Source organism: Solanum lycopersicum, chromosome 7 (genome assembly GCF_036512215.1).
Source record: "Solanum lycopersicum chromosome 7, SLM_r2.1".
NCBI lineage: Eukaryota > Viridiplantae > Streptophyta > Magnoliopsida > Solanales > Solanaceae > Solanum > Solanum lycopersicum.
In genome coordinates, this window is record NC_090806.1 from 4,158,585 (window position 1) to 4,179,213 (window position 20,629).

Below are 20,629 nucleotides of genomic sequence, written 5' to 3' on the forward strand. Positions count from 1 at the left end.
TAATTATAAGTTTCAATTTTGATTTTTGAATACAATTTTTTAAATTAAAAATTGTTTTTTTTTTATAAAAAAAAAGATAGGCTTTAAACAATATAAATTTAAGTTAATCGAAATCATAATCAAAACATCAAAAATCGAAAATAGGAAATAGAAAAAAAGATACTGGTAATAAGAAGAGCATCTGTGATACAAATATAACAGCCTAAGTGTTCTTTTGGATTGATTTATGTTAGGTGTTTTTAAGAGAAAAGACATAAAGAGACCATCGAAGTTGTCTTATATTTGCATAAAGACACCTAAACTTTTGAAGTGTCCCATGACCCCACTAAACAACTATATATCGTTGTAAATTAGCCATTTTTACCCATTAACTCATCTGGGTTGTCTACACGCACGTTAGGCGCCTCATGGGCCATTTTTCCTTTTTATTTACCAGTTTAAAACAGCCACATGTCATTTTCTTTCTTTAATATTAATTGTTTAATCAATTTTTGTATCTTCCCCAATTTAAACTCAAAAATAGCCTTTGGTAGCCTTAAAATTTTGATTTTCATGGCAAGAACAATATTGATTCTCTCTTTTTGACGACTTCATCATCTTCCTCAAGAAAATAAGGTAGGAATTCGTCTTTTCTCTTTTAATTTCCAGTATAAACGTTAATTTGAAGTTTTTTTATGGTTGAATTTCTTCTCAATTTTGTGGTTAGTTTTTGATTGAAAATGTCAAATGGAATGTTGAATCGTATTTGTAACAATGGCAACTGTAGGAGGTCGATTCTAACACTTCTACACTAATAATCCATAAAATCAGAATAATCGAAAAAAGTGAAGATTTTAGAACCCTAACATGTTAGACCTTCAATCTCCAAGAATCTTCACAAATACACATCAACAACGATCAACAATGATCAACAACGAGATTGTCAACAACAACACTGTGTATTTCGTTTGATCTTTTAGGGAAAAGTTGAGAAATGAAATGAAAAGGAGTTCCCGAATTTTCTTCAAAAAAAAAAAGATCTGATCGGGTTACCTAGAGAGTGAGCAACACGCGCATTACATAGACGACGGAATGAGTAAAAATGGTCAAATTACAACGATATATAGTTGTTTAGTGGTGTTATAGGACACTTTAAAAGTTTAGGTGTCTTTATGCAAATATGAGACAACTTCAATGGTGTCTTTATGTCTTTTCTCGTGTTTTTAAACTAAAATAACTTTTAAGCAATTTTAAAGTATTTGAGTAAAGTTGAAAAATGTTTATATTATAAATACTTATTTTAAAGTCAAAATAACAAAAATAAATCAAAACTCATAAGTTAGAAATCTCAACTTATGACTTGCTTTACTTATTATAAGTCATAAGTCAAAAGTTAATCCAAACAGACCCTAAATCTAAATTAAGGATCACGTTTATTGATCGATTCTAGAAAGATACTATTTCAAATCGATTTGATATTACTCTATTAGCGAAAGGCCAAATAAATTGTACTCCATATGTTTCAATTTATATTAGTATTTATTTTTCTTTTTAATAAATCCTAATAATAACACATTTATATATAAATTGATAATTTAATTATAGAATATTTATTTTATTGTTAATAAAATGATTTATAGTTATATAAATATTTATTTTTAAATCACAAATTTTAATAATTTATTTTTTAAAAAAAATTATATGTTAAATTAAATTACGTCATATAAAATAAGATGGGGAGAGCAATGAGTAACGTCTTTGTGGGTTGTGTCCATACGGGAAGTTTGAGGCGCCGTCCACTTGACCATACACAATACATGTTTAAAACATTATTATCAATTTTCAATAACAATGCTCCAAACATTTGTTTTGAAAACGTGTTTAATTACGTGAGATAAAATTAAAATTTGAAATTATTTATTATTTTTTTAATAAAAAATGATTTGAAATTATTTATTATGTATTATATATAATAAATTGGGATTGATACTTGAATAAAAAATTTACAACACAATATATATCTTTAGTTGAGAATAATACATAATTCAGTCTGTTACAACAATATTTACACATTGATACATCAAAAAGAACAATTGATTTTTTTGTATCAGTTAAATAAAAAGTTTGAGAACAACTTATGTAATTTTGTATCATATATGTAATATGTTAGTACTGATATATAATTAATTCAATTGAAATCTTACTGAAAATTAGATTTTTATGTATTAAAATAAATTATATATAGTGATACATTCAAAAATGATAACAACAATTTATATTGATATTCTATCAATAATGTATCATGAATTCAAATTAAATTGAAGATTGAACATAAAAAATACAGATATAGATCAGAACTTATCACCTTAAGTAGATTAGGACGGAAAATTGAAGATGACATGTTTATACCCCTGTTTAGGGGATTTTTCAACCTTCGCTTTTGAAGAAAAAGGCACATTCTTCCTCTCCTTCTCAATACTCACGTTGGCAGTTAGGTTGTGTATTAAAATAATTTTTTCTAAAATCAATTGTTATATAAAATAATTTTTTTTTATCATTACTTAATAATTATATTATACAATAAAATTAAAATATCATCATAAAAGATATTAAATTTAAACTAACAATACAATATTAACTCAAGTGAAAAAATAAAATAAAATTTAGAATATAATTGAGAGTCATGTTCAACATCTCTTCACATTCACATGAAGAATGTGTATTTTTCAAATTCCCAAGTTCCACGAAAACGACCTCCACAGTCCACCATTCATCGCCGTCCATTTTTATCTTTCACCATTAAAACACACCTTTTTCTCTGTATCTCATCATCTTCAAAACTCACTCTTCTTCTCTCTTCTCAGTTCTACAGATCCTCTTTCAAACAACAATGGCGTCTTCAGCTCAAGATGGAAACAATCCCCTTTTCTCTCCTTACAAGATGGGCAAGTTCAATCTATCCCACAGGTTAGTTTTCACTTCACAGTTGAATCGAAGATTTTAGTTATATTTGGATCTCAAAATTTACTCTATACTTTTTTTTATGGGTCATCTGCAACTTTCCATTATAAGATCCTAATTTTTTTTACTGATTTTGCTATTTTTTTTGTATTTAGAATAGAAAAAAGTTGTATCAAAAATGGAAGTGGATTTTTATTGTGACGATTTTACCCTTGAGATGGGATCATATTTACGGTCACCTTCACCTCCGATCTTAAGTTTGTGAATGGAGGAACAAAATATTTACGGTTGTTTGACACGTGGCAGGGTAGTATTGGCTCCGATGACAAGGTGCAGAGCACTGAATAATATTCCACAGGCGGCGCTAGGGGAGTATTACGAGCAGAGAGCGACGGCCGGTGGATTTCTGATCACTGAAGGCACTATGATTTCTCCGACTTCAGCTGGGTATGCGTTTGCAAATTTGATTACATTTTAGGGGCTTTTTCGGTAAGAGAGTAGTCAATTATTGATGCTTGTGGGTCCCACATTATACCATTAAAAAAAAGTATAGTTTCTTTACATGTGTATTAATAGTATAGTCAAATCATTAATTAATTAATTAATGGAACTTTGTGGGTCCCTATTGTGTGTCATTTTTTCACTCCCATGTGTATCATAATCATTAAATATTGAAGTTTCTTTTAAATTTATTTATATAATAATCAAATTTATAATTAAATATTTATATATTTAGTGAAATTTATAAATTATAACTTATACAGGTAGTGAGCAAAAGTTTTTGGGTTTAACGTAAAATTTTGAATCTGCCTAATCACGTGGACTTAGTATTTAATAAAAAGATCAACACTTCAAAAATTATTAGTTTAAATCAAGTTATAAATATTTTTGTGTGGATATAAATAATATTTTATTAAAAATAACATGAAAGGTTAAAAGTTAAAAGCAATACAAGTGTTAGAACGATAATAACGTATTTAGTGTGATTCTAAAAGTAATAATAATAACGTATTTAGTGTGATTCTACAAATAATGATAATAACGTATTTAGTGTGATTCTACAAGTAATGATAATAACATATTTTAGTGTGATTCTACAAGTAGTGTTTGTAAGAAAAAATAATAATGTAGTGATTCTACAAGTAGTGTTCGAAGGAACTAGTAAGAACAAGGGGAAGATGAGAGGCAAGAGGGCCAACCTTGATAATACTTGGTTATCTACTAACCTTCTGCTTTAATTCTTGACCTTCAAATAATCAGTTTAGGGTCATGGCCTTGCTAATGTAAATGTTTTATGTTTTGTTTAATCATATTTTTTTCCTAAACTCTTTTTTCAGCTTACTTATAGCTCTACTAATTCTTGCTAAACCAATCTTTCACATCTCTTTTAATGGTGCATCTATGCCCTCCCCTTCACATGTCCCAATCATCTCAATCTTGATTCCCCTAATATAAGATATATTTCCCATATACATCTTTTAACACTTAAACATGATTAATATGTAATTTACACTTTCATTTGTTAATTTTTAAGATTAATTGCTTAGTTCGATGTGAACACCCCATGCAAATATGTCTTACCTCCAAAAGAATCATTATCAAATTAGTTTCTTGATAATTTCTTTTGTGGTGGGGGTTTTCAGGTTTCCTCATGTGCCAGGGATTTTCACAAAGGAACAAGTAAGGGAATGGAAGAAAATAGTTGATGTAGTGCATGCAAAGGGTGCTGTCATATTTTGTCAGCTGTGGCATGTTGGTCGTGCATCTCATGAAGGTAAAAGTTGTTACATTTACACTAAGTTAGGATCATGAATGTTCAATATTGTCTAGATGCATTGTAACTAGTTCGATGAGATAGAAGGTACTCAGTGAAATAGTCGAAGTGTGAAGTTAGTTTGGATACCACCATTATAATGAAAAATGTTGTCTAGATGCGTTGGTGGGAGGTAGAAGAATGCTCAATGAAATAGTCAAGGTATGCGGTAGCTAGTCTAGACACTATTGTTATAAAGAAAAATGTTGTCTAGATGCATTGGTCGGAGGTAGAAAGTACTTGATGAAATAATCGAGATGTGTGCAAGCTAGTCCAATCAACACCATTCTACAGAGAATAGGTGAATGCACTTGTGGAAGGTAAAAGGTCGCTGGTAAAATATACAAGTTGTGTGTGCAAGTTTAGTCCAAACATCATCTTATGAAGATTTCTTTTTCCATATGCATTGCTTTTTAACTCATTTTATTCTCTTTATCTATCAAGGGCAAACTTTTATAACTGTTCCCTCATTATGAAAATGCAATACTGCATGTTCATTCCTCCCTTCATCTCCATTTCTCTTTGACAGTTCATTTAAAGAAGTCAATAGTTTCAAACTCTGTTGCTCGGACTCTTCAAAAATGTTGTTGTACTTGCACCATGCATGTGGGATCCTCCAAAAACCCGCATCAGTCAACATTTAAGAGTTCGAGCAACATAGGTTTCGAATTAGTTATCTTACTAAGCTCATGCTTATAGTGTATCAACCTGCTGGAGCTGCACCAATATCATCCACTGAGAAGCCTATATCAAATAGGTGGAGAATTCTAATGCCTGATGGAACTCATGGGATTTATCCAAAACCAAGAGCAATTGGAACCTATGAGATCTCACAAGTTGTTGAAGATTATCGCAGGTCGGCCTTGAATGCTATTGAAGCAGGTTAGCTCATTCTTTATGTAAATCATGTACCAATGGGCATCTCTGTTTGAAATCCTATGACATCTTTTTCATTGTGTAAGTATTGAAGTTCATACAGTTGAGTTATTTCTGCTCACAAAAAGGTTAACCAGAACGGAACCTTCATTTCATCCTGTAAAGTGTCATTCAGCAGACCGTATTAGAATAGTATTGAATAGGCCGATGTATTATTAATGTTGACATTACTTGGGCTAGGATTTTTTTTTTTTTGGTGTATTGAGGACAGTTTTGTCTTTAACCATGCTTATCCATGTACTGATAATAACCCTCTTATTGCTAATACCATGGTTTGCCATGTAATACTGAATAGAAGCTTAGAAAAAGTCATCAGCAGGCCTTCGTGGTAAAGTAGAGTTTTTGTTCTGGTAGATACCGTTTATTGCTAATTCGTTTTCACTCTTTTTGGTTCGTTGTGCTGTGTTAGTCTTAACACCAGAAAAAATCATATATATACAGGTTTCGATGGTATTGAAATCCATGGAGCTCACGGTTACTTGATTGATCAATTCTTGAAAGATGGGATCAATGACCGGACAGATGAGTATGGTGGATCACTAGCCAACCGGTGCAAATTCATCACACAGGTGGTTCAAGCAGTAGTCTCAGCAATAGGAGCTGATCGCGTAGGCGTTAGAGTTTCACCAGCAATAGATCATCTTGATGCCATGGACTCTAATCCACTCAGCCTTGGCTTAGCAGTTGTTGAAAGACTAAACAAAATCCAACTCCATTCTGGTTCCAAGCTTGCCTATCTTCATGTAACACAGCCACGATACGTAGCATATGGGCAAACTGAAGCAGGCAGACTTGGCAGTGAAGAGGAAGAGGCTCGTTTAATGAGGACTTTGAGGAACGCGTATCAGGGGACATTCATTTGCAGTGGTGGATACACTAGGGAACTAGGAATTGAGGCTGTGGCACAAGGTGATGCTGATCTCGTGTCATATGGTCGTCTTTTCATCTCTAATCCTGATTTGGTTATGAGAATCAAGCTAAATGCACCTCTAAATAAGTATAACAGGAAGACATTCTATACTCAAGATCCAGTTGTGGGATACACAGATTACCCTTTCCTTCAAGGAAATGGAAGCAATGGACCGTTATCGCGTCTGTGAGAAGAACAGTTGTATTTTGTAACAACTTGTGAAACCTGATTTTGTTGGGCAATTTATTTACTTGGTAAAGTATGCAAGGGATGTTGCTTTTTTAGAGCCTAGTACCAGCCAAGCCTCCTCGACTTGCTAATAAGAGTCGGTTATGGAATAGTCTTTTAGTCGGCTTTCTCTTTCTTAAGCACTTGCTGGTGAATTTCAGGAAGAAATTTGTACTATTAAAAAAACATCAGGTTTTATCATTCATGAGAAAGCTCTAAAATTATCTTCTCTTCTTAAGCATTGGAATACTCTTCTCCTTTAGTTCTTTGGTCCCTGAGGTGGATAGTTTATCTGAGACGGATATGCCTCCTAACGACTTATATATTCCCTTTTTTTGCCTTGAAAGAACTTTAGGGGTGTCACACTATCCCATATTTATGCTCTAAGTGATATACTCAAATTCTTCTAACATATCACAACTAGCTCGATCGATTTGCTTTGAAAATTCAAATATAATAAAAAAGAATGGAAAAAATTAGGGCAAACACCTAACTCCAAAAAGGTACTACAAAGTTCCAAACCTTCGTTTCACCAATGTTTTTTGAATTAATTTTATGAAATTATTACTATCAAATTAAAAGTACGTGACAATGGAAAAATGTGATGTATTGAATAGAGTTGCTTTTTCTTTTATTAGTAATTTCGAATTTCAAAACTTAAATAGAGAAAAATAGAGAATGCTATCATCGAATATCCTATCCGTCCCATATACTCCACAACTAAGAAACTCCGAAGAAAAGATACTTAACTACAAACATAATAATTTTTTATTAAAAGAAAACAACTTTATTAAACTTGAACATAATCAAAACAACAAAACTACTAATACATTATAAGTAACACCAATAAATTATAAAACTAATAACATCTAATCAAAAAGACTAAAATTAAAATCTTCTTCATCAGACTCTTCCACTTTCTCAACTTTCTTTTCTTCTCTTTTCTCTTCAACAACACTACTAGCATTATTATTGTTATTATTATTATTTGTATATCCAAAAGACATACAAGTAGTAGAAGCCAATTTTTCTTTACCAGCAGCAATTAATTCATTAATATCTCTGCCTTCAACTTGTGATAATAATAGTTCAATTTTCACATCATCAATTTCAGCACCAACTGAATTCAATATTTTCTTCAAATCATTAGCTGATGGATTAGAGTTTCCACCTAATTGAGCCATCAAATAAGCTGCAATCACCTTCATGATGTCTTAGTTAAAATTTCAAGATTTTTTAAAATTGAGAATTTTTTGGAACTATGACAAATATTTGTGTTTCTAAAGGGTATATATAGGGAATAAATTTGGTGAGGGGATGTCTAATTTGAGGTTAAAAAGGTAGACGTAATTATGACCATATTTTAGTTGGATTTATGGAATATTAATCCTACTATAATTAGGATTAGGAAAAAAAAAAAGGAAAATCTGAAATCCAATGCGTACTAGGAGAGAAACATTGATTCAAGTAAAAGTTATAATTAATCGATTGATATTAGAAAATAATATTTTTCTTATACTCGAAACTTATGTTACTATCTACTATCCTTTGAACTTGGATAATTGCACTATGTTGTTATGCTTTTCCTAGAATTTCTTTTGATATATTTTTCCTTAAAGTCTACACGACTCCATTGAGAATGTCGTAAATTTTAATTTTCCATGAGTCGAGGCTCTATCTAAAGTAATTTTTCTACCTTTTCACGGGAAGGATAAAATCTGCCTACACATCTATAGTTAAAATATATTTACCTTTTCGAATGTATAGCAACTTGAATAAATTAAGCAGCTGTAATAATGGGAAAAAAAGCCCATAAGTTGGGATTTAAAATGACTTTTATGAAAGAAATTCTAAGTTCATGGTTTCATCTTTCATAGGAGTTCATAGAACCTCTATATATCTCTAAAAGGGGAACTAGACGGGGTCTCTCCTCTCTGTATGAAAAATACACCTCGAGTCTTTTAAAGATGGGCATGTATCTGCAACAACCAAACTAATCTCAGCCACAAAACACCCCCCCACCCCACCCCATCACTTCCTGAAAACCTAAACCAGCAAATCATAGACATTTGAAAGACGAAAAAAAACGAAAAAACTTGTTCCTGAATTGAGCTATATATATGGTACATATACTCTATCAAGGGATTCCTGAACTACCTGCCTGCTAACTCATTCCTGAAAGGTGGGCTGGATATGAATCATCACGATGAACCACTTAACGTCGGACTGCTTGGTAGGAACCTAATACGACTACACTGTTTCAACTTTGTGAGAGCTTCTTGTGTCTTCCCGCACAGAAGATCCAAGTATACTGCAGTAAGAATAGCTTCAGGACGTTGAGGTTTTGTCGATAGTGCTTGCATAACATAAGTTTGAGCCTGTTCAATGTCTCCTTGCATAGCAGCCATGGCAGCTAAGTTTGTGAAGAGAATTCCGCGGGCCTCCTCCGGCTTAACAAACACAAATGCTTGAGATTCCTCAGAAGGAAAGGAATTCACAGCAGCTGATCCAACATTAGTATCTTCCGATTCCAATGTTTTCTCCTGTCTCCACATTTCAGAATCCTCTTCACTAAATGGCAGATCAACATCCTTGCCACTGGAGATAAAGGTTGACAAATGCTCTGCAGCTTCCTTTGCCCGGTTCAGCAAGCATAGAGCTTCAGCAGCATACACATTACCAAGAAAGATGTATATCCTAGAACATTCTTGGACTTTCAAGAGAGATCGTGCAATTGTAAGAGCCTTCAATGGATTTCCCAATTCCAGCTCTACAAAAGCCAAATCAGCCAATGCAGCTTGCTCAATCATCAGGTTCTCTTTTCTACATGTGGCTTCATACTCGCCGAGAGAATTCAAGAAGGCGGCATTCTGACTGCTTGTACCCTTTTGCTCTTTCACCTCCCCATTTGCATTAACCTGACCAGATGCTGGCACGTTCAGTGACTTAGGTTCAGTTGATCCATGCTTGGATGGTACTACTTCTCTTGTTTCACTTTCTTCCACACCAGAAACATGAGACTGTGTGGACTTGTTACCTTTTGATTCAGAACTGTTCAATAAATGCAAAGCATTCAGAAGACACTGACGAGCAAGTTGTACCGATAGCTTCAGTTGTCTATCCTTAGTAGCCAAATCTTCCTTACCTGAAAAACTTTCTTGTCCATTTCTTAATAATCCATTTTCCATAACAAGTTGCCTCCATTTTCCTTGTCCAACAACATGTACTTTAACTTCAGACCTGTCAGAAGCAGCAACACCACTGGACTTGAGCAGTCCCTGCTCAAGTGCCATTAGACAACATTCTGCAACTCGTAACCATAAAAGAGGCCTACTGTGGAAAACCTGACTAGCCTTATAGAAACAGCTTGCAGCCAGCAATGGTTTCCCACAAGCCAGGTACTGCATACCACAGTTATAGGTTATGAGAAGAGACTTGTCCTGAGAGATGGTTGAGAGCTTTAAAGGTCGCTCTTTCCGGAGAGATGAACTATTACTCAGAGCCTTGGCAAAAAATACAGAAGAAGTGTGATGCTTGCCAAGTCGATAATATATGCAACCCAGGTTGTTGTAGTATAAGCTAGAAATTCCCGTTTCTGCCCGATTACTTGATGCCATCAAGAGCTTGATTGCTTTTCGGTGATTCCCACGAGTATATTCAAGCTGGGACTTCAAATAGAGAGCCATAGAATGATCTTTGCCCCGTGCTGTGTTCATAGCCATCTTAACTTCACGCTTAGCTGCCTTAAGATTCCTGGTGAGGAGAAGAAATTGGACCTTGCAAAGGTGCAGTTTAATCCTCATATCAGCAGTTGAGATAAACTCGTCAGCTTGGTTCCTTGTTGGATCATTTGAAGATTTCAAGCCAGACTGTCGTGGTAGGTTCTGCCCACCAATCTCCATGGATGATATTAAATGCAGATCTTCAAGTCCCTCTTCTGATAATGTCCTAGACAAAGAGCCTTCAGAGGTTATCCCAGCAGCAGGTGAATCTGGAGTAGATGCATCAGGAATAGTTGAATTGCTGGGAAATGAAGCCGATTTCAAAACGGCTGAAGCTGTTGGCAGTGCAGAGTTTCCGCTGTCAACTTGACTCAATAAACTACTGCTACAAAAGACCTTCTCCACGTAGCTGATCACATCCTGGGAGCAAGAATCATAATTAAACTGTTTGCAACAAAGATTGTTTTAAAAAAAAAGCTCGCTACATAAAAACGAACAGAAGCAATATACTAGACCTAGAAAACAAACATGAGACTCCAACACAGATCCCACCATCTTAGGAAAAGTAAGGCAAAATTTCAACAATGGAAACAAAAACCAAAAACAACTACCCTTCATGAAATTAGCAATCTCAATTATCTATAGAAATAATAAAACGACAAATGGAGCATTAACCACAATAATCAACCTTTTAAATAGAACAATAATGACAGAACTCTTCAGGATTTTCTTCTGTGCTGGCATAGAAAGGCTCTGAACAAGAAGTTAAAGAAGAGTTTGTATCCATTTCCTGTTTGCATTTGGTGGTGCATATGGAAAGAAAGAAAGAAACAGAACGTGTTTTGAAGATGAACAGAACTCTGTACTGAACGTAAAATCTGATTGTTTTAAGCTATCTTTTTGCTGCAGATTAGATTGGGCAAATGAAGGATTAAACACTGTTACAGTTTATAGAATCTTTTGTCCAGGCAATCAGATTTTTTCTGTTATTCTCTCTCCAGTAATTTTTTGGATGTAACAATAGCACCTTCTTACTGCTGACATCATTACTAACAACAATGACTAACTAGTCTCAACCATTAAAGGCAGCACACTAGCTCATTTCAAAAACTACTGCAACAGCTGCAAGAAGGTGCATGACAAAACTACTGATATTAAACCATCCATCACAAACATCAAAGCCTGCAATATTTCATATAAATGTGTTAAACCAAAACTTCAAGTTCACCACCTTGCAATATTTTACATAAGTGTGTTAAACATAACTCTCAGTTCACCACGTTACAATTCCCCTAGCATCACTCACTCGGAACAATATCAGAAAGAAGTTATCAAAAGGAAGAAAACAGGTACAGCAATTACAAATGGTAACCCAGTAGAAATGATACTAGGTCAATTGATTCCATATATTGTAGGTTAGAGACAGAGGCCTCAACGCCATTGTCATTCCAAAAAGAAACAGAGTAGAGCAAGTGTAAATGGCAGTCTCTCACAAGGATATCAGATCTTGTTTTTTAAATTGTTACTGGAAATCTCGAAGTAACATCAGCTGCTTCGGTGAGTGAACTCACTCAATACAAACTTTGGGAAGCAGTTCATAAACAGGTGTCACATCTTTAATATCATAGGAAATCACAACATCAATGTTTCTAACATTGACCAAAATGAGAAAGACTAGGAGTGTGACATCAGAAACTTTTGATTGTTGCATTAATGCTTTAATAAAAGACTGTGAGTCTTTATTGACTATCGTATCAAATGTACTACTCTTATTAATGGTGTTCACAAATTAATCATTTCACTCACAATCATGTGAATTGAATTAAGAAGAGGTATTTAAGAGATTTGACATTATTACTTCTCATTATTCAAATGGTTATTTTATAGATTTTTACCTTTTGGTATATTCCGTGTATACGGGCAGTTTGGCCATGTTTATGAATGAGAATAAATTTATGTGATCAACTTTTTCTAATTCAAATAAATTTTCTTGTCATCCAAATATGTTACTTTTAGATCCATATTATCTCATATGACACAACCGAAAAAATAAAAGATAAACCCAAACCTAGTTTCTTTTGGTTTGGATTGATACCATTTTTTTCAAAACCGAATGCACACCACTAGCTCCACTAAGTAATCAATCACTGATAAGAATTACAAATAGACTAATGACTTTAACATCATCACATTTTGACCTAATTTAAGACCCCCATAATCATCAATATCTCCTTAAATAAAAAACTAGTAGTTTCCATCATAAATTGTTGCAAAGATCATTTCAAATGCAGTAAGTAAATGATGATATTGATAAGACAGCATAAAAAATCAAAAGATAAAAAATTATGAGAACAAACAGTTGCATGTGTGACTTACAGCTGATCTTGCTGCATTTCGAGCAAGTAAAGCAACATCCAGCAGTAATAGGCAAATGCGCTTGGCTATTTCCTGTGGGCAAATTCATTTGTCAATAAGTACATTTGAATTTTTAATATTTCAGAATCTACGGTAATTGTTTACCTCGTCTATTGGTTCAATGTTCTGAAACAATCCTTCCAAAATTGAAAATGCTTTTGCATGTTCATGCAAATGAAACCAGCAAACTGCCTGTATAATTCAAATGCATATGTTAGCACAAATAAAGGTCCATAAAAAATAATAGGCCATAATTCTTTTAACAAAACCAGCCAAGCCAGTATCAACTGAACATACTAGATTGTATGTGGTCACTGACGGATCAAACTCATCAGCATAAACAAGTTCGGAACTATGTTGAGCGGATAGATGTCGTGGTGCACTGTTATTTCCACTAATTCCTGTCACAGCCTTGGCACCAACATTGCTAGCAGGATCTGCCTGGTCCCCAGCAGCACAAGCAAGCTCTTCGCTTCTTTTCTATACATTGGAAGCAACAATAATGCATCACAACAAGGAGATAAGAACACCGAAGCACAGGTATAATACTACAATAAGAATATCTTTCTATTATTGATAAGCTGAAGGTTAATACTACAATAAGAATTATAACAACCAAAAAAAGTCAGAAAGGGAAGAAAAATAGAAGGAAGAACTAAGAAAGAACAACTTCTAAGCTACTCTATACAACACATCCAGAAACAGATTAACTAAGTCAAAGGCTCCCCTTACCTGCTAGATAACTATCAAGTAAACAGAAAATTCACATAAAAGGGGAGCAGAGGTGCCACCACAAGCATCAAGACCAATAGATGAAACTCACTCTGGCAAAAGAAACAAGAAAATAAAATGCAGAAATCGAAGTTCACTAAAGGGACGCATAAAGGAACACCCAAGACTTAAACAGAACAACATCCATAAGCAAATAATAATTTCATTTTTCTAGCTTGTATAGAAATCAATATTCTAATCACTCAACGAGGAAAAACAATTGAGGCATTAAAATCCCTTCTGCTGCTAGTCGTAAGTGCACTAAATATAAAATGATCATGCGCACCTGTTGATGCTACCAAATTTAAGAACTGACAGAATATGTTTAACGAAAAAGTTTAAATTATTTCAAGAAGCTATATCAACAAAGAGAAAATTAACTAAATTAGTTAAATTAAGTTACATTTACTTATACAACATTGAAGCATCATGAATGAAAGAACACCAAGACCAATCTATCTGATCGTTCCTCAAAATTAGTCCAGAAATCTGATTCTATGTGATCACTATTTGATTAGAAATGGAAATTAAGAAGTTAAAGCAGGTCCAAATATGTAAAGCATCATGAATGAAAGAACACCAAGACCAATCTATCTGATCGTTCCTCAAAAATTAGTCCAGAAATCTGATTCTATGTGATCACTATTTGATTATAAATGGAAATTAAGAAGTTAAAACAGGTCCAAATATGTAACTTGTATTAGTGGAAGTACTTACATTCTTAATTTCTGTTATCTTTGATTTATAACTACTACTACTGGAGTTGTATGCTCATCAAAAAGAGAAATTAAGCATGTAGCTCCTCAATTACGTCAAATCCTTAAAAAAAAACTTCTAGAGAAAAACGTCCCTTCTGAAGGAAAATGAAAAGCAAAGGTTAGTTTATCCTTTTTTTTAATGACCATGGTGTCCCAGTCAACTTTCGCGCACCTCAACTAATTCCATGGAAACCTGCCACCTCCTACCAACAACAGCACCTAACTCTGTCCACTAAGGCTAGGACGGATAGGAAAAATCACCCAGTGTTTTTTTCGTCTCCCGCTGAGTTTTGAACCAGAAACTTCAGAGTTCTCAACCACTCCATTGACCACTAGGCCACACCCTGAGGTTTTTACTAAAGGCGTGGTTTACATTTGGCATACCAAATAGATTGTACAACACTACAACTTCTTCAGTCATAGAGATACAGATCAAAGCAAGATATAAAGGTTAGATGATTCTTATATCTTGTTTTGATTTGTATCTCTATGACCTAAGAAGTTGTAAAACCTATTTGGTATGCCAAACTTAAACCATGCCTTCAGTTAAAAAGAGTAGTAATTTGTTCCATTGTAATAGGGAAGGCTTCCAACAGATCCTGCAGGAAATCGTTTTTCAGTGCAGTTTTCATCCAGCCATGTACAAGAATGAGTGACAAGAGGTGGACTTGTAGTCCCAATGGACAATTCAACTCGGTGAGAACCTTTATGTACATATTTTCTTCCAAGAACGTTCTGACACACAAACACCCCATACCCCACCACAAACCAATTTGCAGTGTCTTACTTTGATGCAATTCAAAAGGTTCCACAATCAATATTTTACGAATAAGGGTGTTTACCACTTTACTTGTATCAAGGATGGCTCGTTACCTTTAAGCTTATTCACTCATTGGGATGCATTAATGCTAACTAGAATTATTTTTTAAAATATCCTTTTAGACTTTATGACTGTCCTAAACTGTTAAAAGTATATGCATATACAAAAAGAGTGAAACAACTTGCTTTGTAAAAACCGAGGCATGCATATTTCTTTCCCCAGGTGAACTTCTGGAGAACAAACAAGGCCCCTCCTCCTGCTGAGGTCATACATAATGAACAGGCTTGCACTCGCAACAGAAAACTTAGCAGCAATAGAGCTCTAAGATCAAATCTGCCTCTTGGAGCTATCCTTCGGGGTGGCCCAGTGGTCTGGGCTTGAGACTTCCATGTGAGGTCTCAAGTTTGCCCGGGGCTTGCCTAGTTTGCTGGTCCGTGAGCTATTGCATAGCTGCGAGGGATTTACCCTGTGTACACCCGAAGGGTAGCGGCCGCGAGTTTCCCTTGTAATCAAAAAAAATCTGCTTCTTGGAGCTTATAGCAAATATAAAATCATGTAATCATTCATAATAGGATAAAACAAGCATTAGCACAACCACAGCATTGATGAACAACAAGATTGCTATACCTCAATATCTCAATGTTACATCTCTACGTACCTTAGCATTATTAAGTTCATCAATCAGCTTCTTAGGATTGGAGCAACCATCTTGAAAGTTCACAGCAATCGCAATGTTATGTAGAACCTAGCAGATGAGGAGCAAAGAACAAAAATAAAGCAATTAGAAGTGGAAGTGAAAATGACATAATGTCATCATGAAACCAAAGCAACAAGAAATTTAACAAATACAACAGCTTGATGACTTGATTAACATGATTATGGTGCATTTAACAAAAATATCAACTATTCCTAAATCCCCAATGACTTGGGGTCAGTATGATAAACAATCTATATTCATTATGCTTTACTCAAAACCAATTTGCTAATTCCAATGCCAGCACATGCTTTGTTTTTATGTCTTGGTTAATGATTCCTCATGCAAGTGTTAAAAAAAAACAAATAAGTCCCACCTAGTTGATATCGCATACGTAGATCATCGATTCGACTGTTTTTGTTCTAAGCTGATAGTGCATTGGGGAAATCTCTACCTACACAAGATAGGGGTAAGGCACCACCCTCCCCAAACGGCACTTGTGAGATTACAGTGGGTATGTTGTTATTATTGTTGTTGTAGCTGATATCTCATTTTTTGAGTCAAAATAACTTCTCACCGTGGTTTTAGGCCTAACCAGTCCCTTTTTAGCACTTCCAATCATATAATGCCATACCTCTGAACTGACGCATTTGAAGGTTTATGTAGGAAATCGTCAAAATACACTTACTAATGGACTCATGAGTTCCAAATGATTATCAAATACTTGACCCTCTCAAAGTGACATTAAACTAAACCTCCAAATTTGAACATAACACTGGTGCATATCAGGTAATTGCTAAATACAAGGTTTCTTTCTCCATAGACCGAGCGCAGATATCTAATTATCTATAATGAACTTATTGTTTTGCTCCTAAAACTAAAATCAGCAGTGGCATACTAAATTTAAACCCTAACTGTGTTAAAACCTTAAACTAAAGACACCTTAAATATCTCTGCTGCAGAAGGCCTTGTTCTTCCAACAACCCAAACCAGTAATTCATATTCCGATGCAAGTACTACCTATTGTATAAAATGAGTTCAAAGATCTAGAAACGGTTACATCCACAATCCCAGTTAAGATATTCCAAAACCAACTACAATGAACAACAGATGCCTCAGTTTCAATGAACTTATTTAACTACCCACCAATCAAAAAATCCTCAACTACCAATTAAGTATTTCACAGAAACAATCATCACCCACCAGAGAGGATCATAAGACATATTTTCATTCAGCTCTATGTCAACTTAAGAGACGGAAATGGGAAAAATCCACGCACCGTCTATTTATGAGGCAAAACTCTGGACCTTTGGTTATGACGTCATAAGGTTAATTAGGATAAATAAAACAAATATAAAAAGATGTATACTAAAACAAGAATAATTACAATTCAAAACGATTCTGAACTAAAAAACTGCATTTTCCAACGAACATCACGTGCAAATTGACCTCACAGCCATCAATTCAAAACAATTTTAAACTAGAAAACTGCATTTCCCATCACAAATCACGTGCAAATTGAGCTCAAAGCCATCAATTCAATCGTCCATCGACTTTGAACAGGAGAACTGTATTTACCATCGAAAATCACGTGCAAATTGAGCTCAAAGCCACAATTTTCCATCGAAAATCACGTGCAAATGAGCTCAAAGCCAACAATTTAATTGACGACAAGAAAAGCGCAAACTCCAAATAACCAGAAATCATTAACTCACTCTGTGCCATTTAGAATGGCACATTTGAAATTTCACGAATCAAACTTCTAACTACTTTAAATCACAAAAATTAACCAAATCAGCTCAAAACCACCAATTCAGTTGACGACAAGAAAAGCGCAAACTACAAATAACCATAAATCAACTACTCACTCTGTCCCATTTAGTGTGGCACATTTGAAATTGCAAGAATCAAACTTTTAAACTACTATAAATCACAAAAATAAACACATTCAAATATCTAACAGTCCTATAAAAAAAATCAATCAAAGAAAAACTTGGTTAGCTCTCAAAGTTCCAAATGTAACCTATAAATTGAAACCAAGGGAGTATATATATACTACAACAAGTTGAAAATGTATAAAGATACCACAAAAACAAAAAAAAAAAAAGACAGATTTAGTCACCTTTGGATCGCCTTCTTTTTTCTGCAACAGTTGATACAAAACTCTAACACAATCAGCATAATTCCCCGACTGGAAAAACAAAGCTGCCTCCTTTGCAAGTCCTGAGTTGACAGACATCGCGCCGTCATCTTCCACCGCGGTCGGCGTCATCGAAGACGGAACATCCTTGTTATTCGCTACTGCATTTGACGCTGATGAATCCATTTCCGATCACACAGATCCACAAAATCAACCCAAGAAAGCAAAAAATCGAACTGAACCGATTCAAAAACCCTCAGTTATCCGGCGCCGCAAATTCAAATCTGAATTCCGATATCCAAAACCCTAGAGTCACCAAGATGAACAACAGACTTACATATATATATATATGTATCGATCGATAGCGATTTTTAGAGAGAGAAACAAAGGGCGATTTTTCCAAAATGGGGAAGAATTCGGATAGAGAGAGAAAATCTAGAGAGAGAGAGCACAGGGGTACTACGTTTTAACACTTCATCACTTCTATAATATACTACTAATTTTTGACTTAAAAGATCAAACATAAGTAATTAAAGAGATGATTTATGTTTTTTTTTTAATAGTTTTTTCGATTTCGAGTTTCAATGAATTCAATAGGTTTGAGTAATGAATAAATAGGACGGTAATATATATATCTGAATAAATGAATAGAGTTATTTTTGTTGAATTTATTGATAAATTGATCAAATCAGTAAATTAAGTTCGTGAATTAATACAGCATTCAGAATTTCAGAAATAGAGAAGGTTAAATGATGTTTAATGGAATGATCGTGTTTCCTATTGTGTTGCTATTTATTACGGTCATACTCTTTTTCATATTTTTTTAGTTTATCTTTTACTTTCAATCTTAATCTTGATTGTTGTTTAAGTGTTTTAAAGCATTAGAGAGATAGTTTCTGTTTGTTTAGCTTTAACTCGGAACTTGAATTTTAAAATTGTAATGTATTCAATAGCTTTATAAGATGAGTATTGTGTTGCAGTCAATCGACGCGTCAGAAATGTGTTTCTGGGTAAATGAACAGATTTGTTTTATTGAACTATTTCAATCAAATCAATAATTAAGTTCATGAAGCAGTACAGCGTTCGAGATTTTAAGAATAGAGAAGCTTAGATATTTAATGAAATAGACGTATTCCTCACTGCTCTGCTATTTATTATAGTCATACTTTATTTCGTATTTGGTAGTTAACCTTTCATTTTGAATCTTAATCGTTGTAGTGAATAGATAGATCGAGAATATACTTATGCATATAATAAATTTATTTTTACTGAATTTGTCCAAATCAATAGTTAAGCTCACGACTCTTTCTAAGCTTAAATGATATCTAATGAAATGAACATATTCCCCATTACTGTGTTATTTATTATAGTCGTGCTCTGTTCCGTATTGAGTTAGTCTTTCACTTTTAATCTTAATCATCCTAGTGTTTTAAAGCATTAAAGAGATAAATAGTGTTGCTTTATCATTTTTGAGTTTCGAGCTTTAATATATTAATAGCTTTATAAAATGAGTTTTTCATTACGATGAATTATGTTTTCTGCAGAAATAAACATATTGTTCCTTATTTAACTTGCCAACAAATCGATGCTTATTATAATGGGAAAAGAGTTAAAGTTACCCCTCGATTTTATTTTATTAGTTAAATATACCCTCGCCGTTAAAATGAAGTTATTCTTACCTCTGTTGTCTACAAACTTGTCACAAAATCCTTAATCAACAAAAATAACCCGATTTACTTAAATTAATCAATTTAAACCCGACCCACTTATCATTTAACCCATCTATATTTATTTTCATTTTTAATCTAATTTATTCACCATCACCATATAACCTATTGTTCATCTTCATCTCATCTCATCAAATTCCCTTTGAAGTTTCTCACCATCTTTTTCGTTTTTTCCGCAATTCCCGTCCCAAGCATAAATCACTGTCGTTATAGGCAATACCCAACTCTTCCTTAGAACCTCCCCCAAATTGGATATTTCCGGCAACGTTAGACGTGAAATCTCACTAGGTGATACTCTCCCTGAAAAAGCCGACTTTGATTTGTGAATTGATGTGATGAAATTTGAATTGATTAAAGGTTTAGTGAAGCTGTAGATATGGTTTTCGAAATTTTTTGCATTGTGGACTAGGGAATTTGTAAATGTACATAAGGTATTTGATATGTGAAAATGGTTCTGGAACAATGATACAAAGAATGAGAGATACAACGATTAAAACACCTCATGCTTATGACATAAGAACATCTGACCAAATTGCTTGGGCTTTGTAATGGCACCGAAATAGAGATTATGACGGCAGTGGGTTTAAGCGTCTGGGAGAAGTAGGAAGATCAACTCAAGTAAGAGATGAATATAAGTGGGTTGGGTCGGATTTAAATTGGTCAATTTAAGTAAATCGGATTATTTTTGTTGATTTTAAGATTTTCCATCCAATTGAGAAATATACGTGACAAGTTTGTAAACGACAAAATAGCTT

General features: G+C 34.0%; 3 protein-coding genes across 3 annotated transcripts; 1 reads left to right on the top strand and 2 right to left on the bottom strand.

Moving 5' to 3' along the window:
* The first annotated feature begins 2,681 nt into the window (after positions 1-2,681).
* On the top strand, positions 2,682-7,048 carry OPR3 (12-oxophytodienoate reductase 3). The gene is made up of 5 exons (NM_001246944.2): positions 2,682-2,946; positions 3,247-3,387; positions 4,584-4,714; positions 5,453-5,635; positions 6,131-7,048. The coding sequence occupies exons 1-5, from the start codon at positions 2,870-2,872 to the stop codon at positions 6,787-6,789; spliced, it is 1,191 nt and encodes a 396-aa protein (NP_001233873.1). The 5' UTR covers positions 2,682-2,869; the 3' UTR covers positions 6,790-7,048.
* A 543-nt stretch (positions 7,049-7,591) lies between these two features.
* On the bottom strand, positions 7,592-8,035 carry LOC101259760 (large ribosomal subunit protein P2A-like). Its single transcript, XM_069286670.1, has one exon. It carries the CDS (start codon positions 8,033-8,035, stop codon positions 7,697-7,699), a length of 339 nt encoding a protein of 112 aa, XP_069142771.1. The 3' UTR covers positions 7,592-7,696.
* Positions 8,036-8,621: 586 nt separating this feature from the next.
* Positions 8,622-18,644, bottom strand: LOC101266237 (uncharacterized). Its single transcript, XM_004242709.5, has 6 exons — positions 18,130-18,644; positions 15,972-16,058; positions 13,262-13,444; positions 13,070-13,156; positions 12,926-12,997; positions 8,622-10,969 (listed from the first exon to the last, which is right to left on the bottom strand). The coding sequence occupies exons 1-6, from the start codon at positions 18,331-18,333 to the stop codon at positions 9,029-9,031; spliced, it is 2,574 nt and encodes an 857-aa protein (XP_004242757.1). The 5' UTR covers positions 18,334-18,644; the 3' UTR covers positions 8,622-9,028.
* Between the last annotated feature and the right edge of the window lie 1,985 nt (positions 18,645-20,629).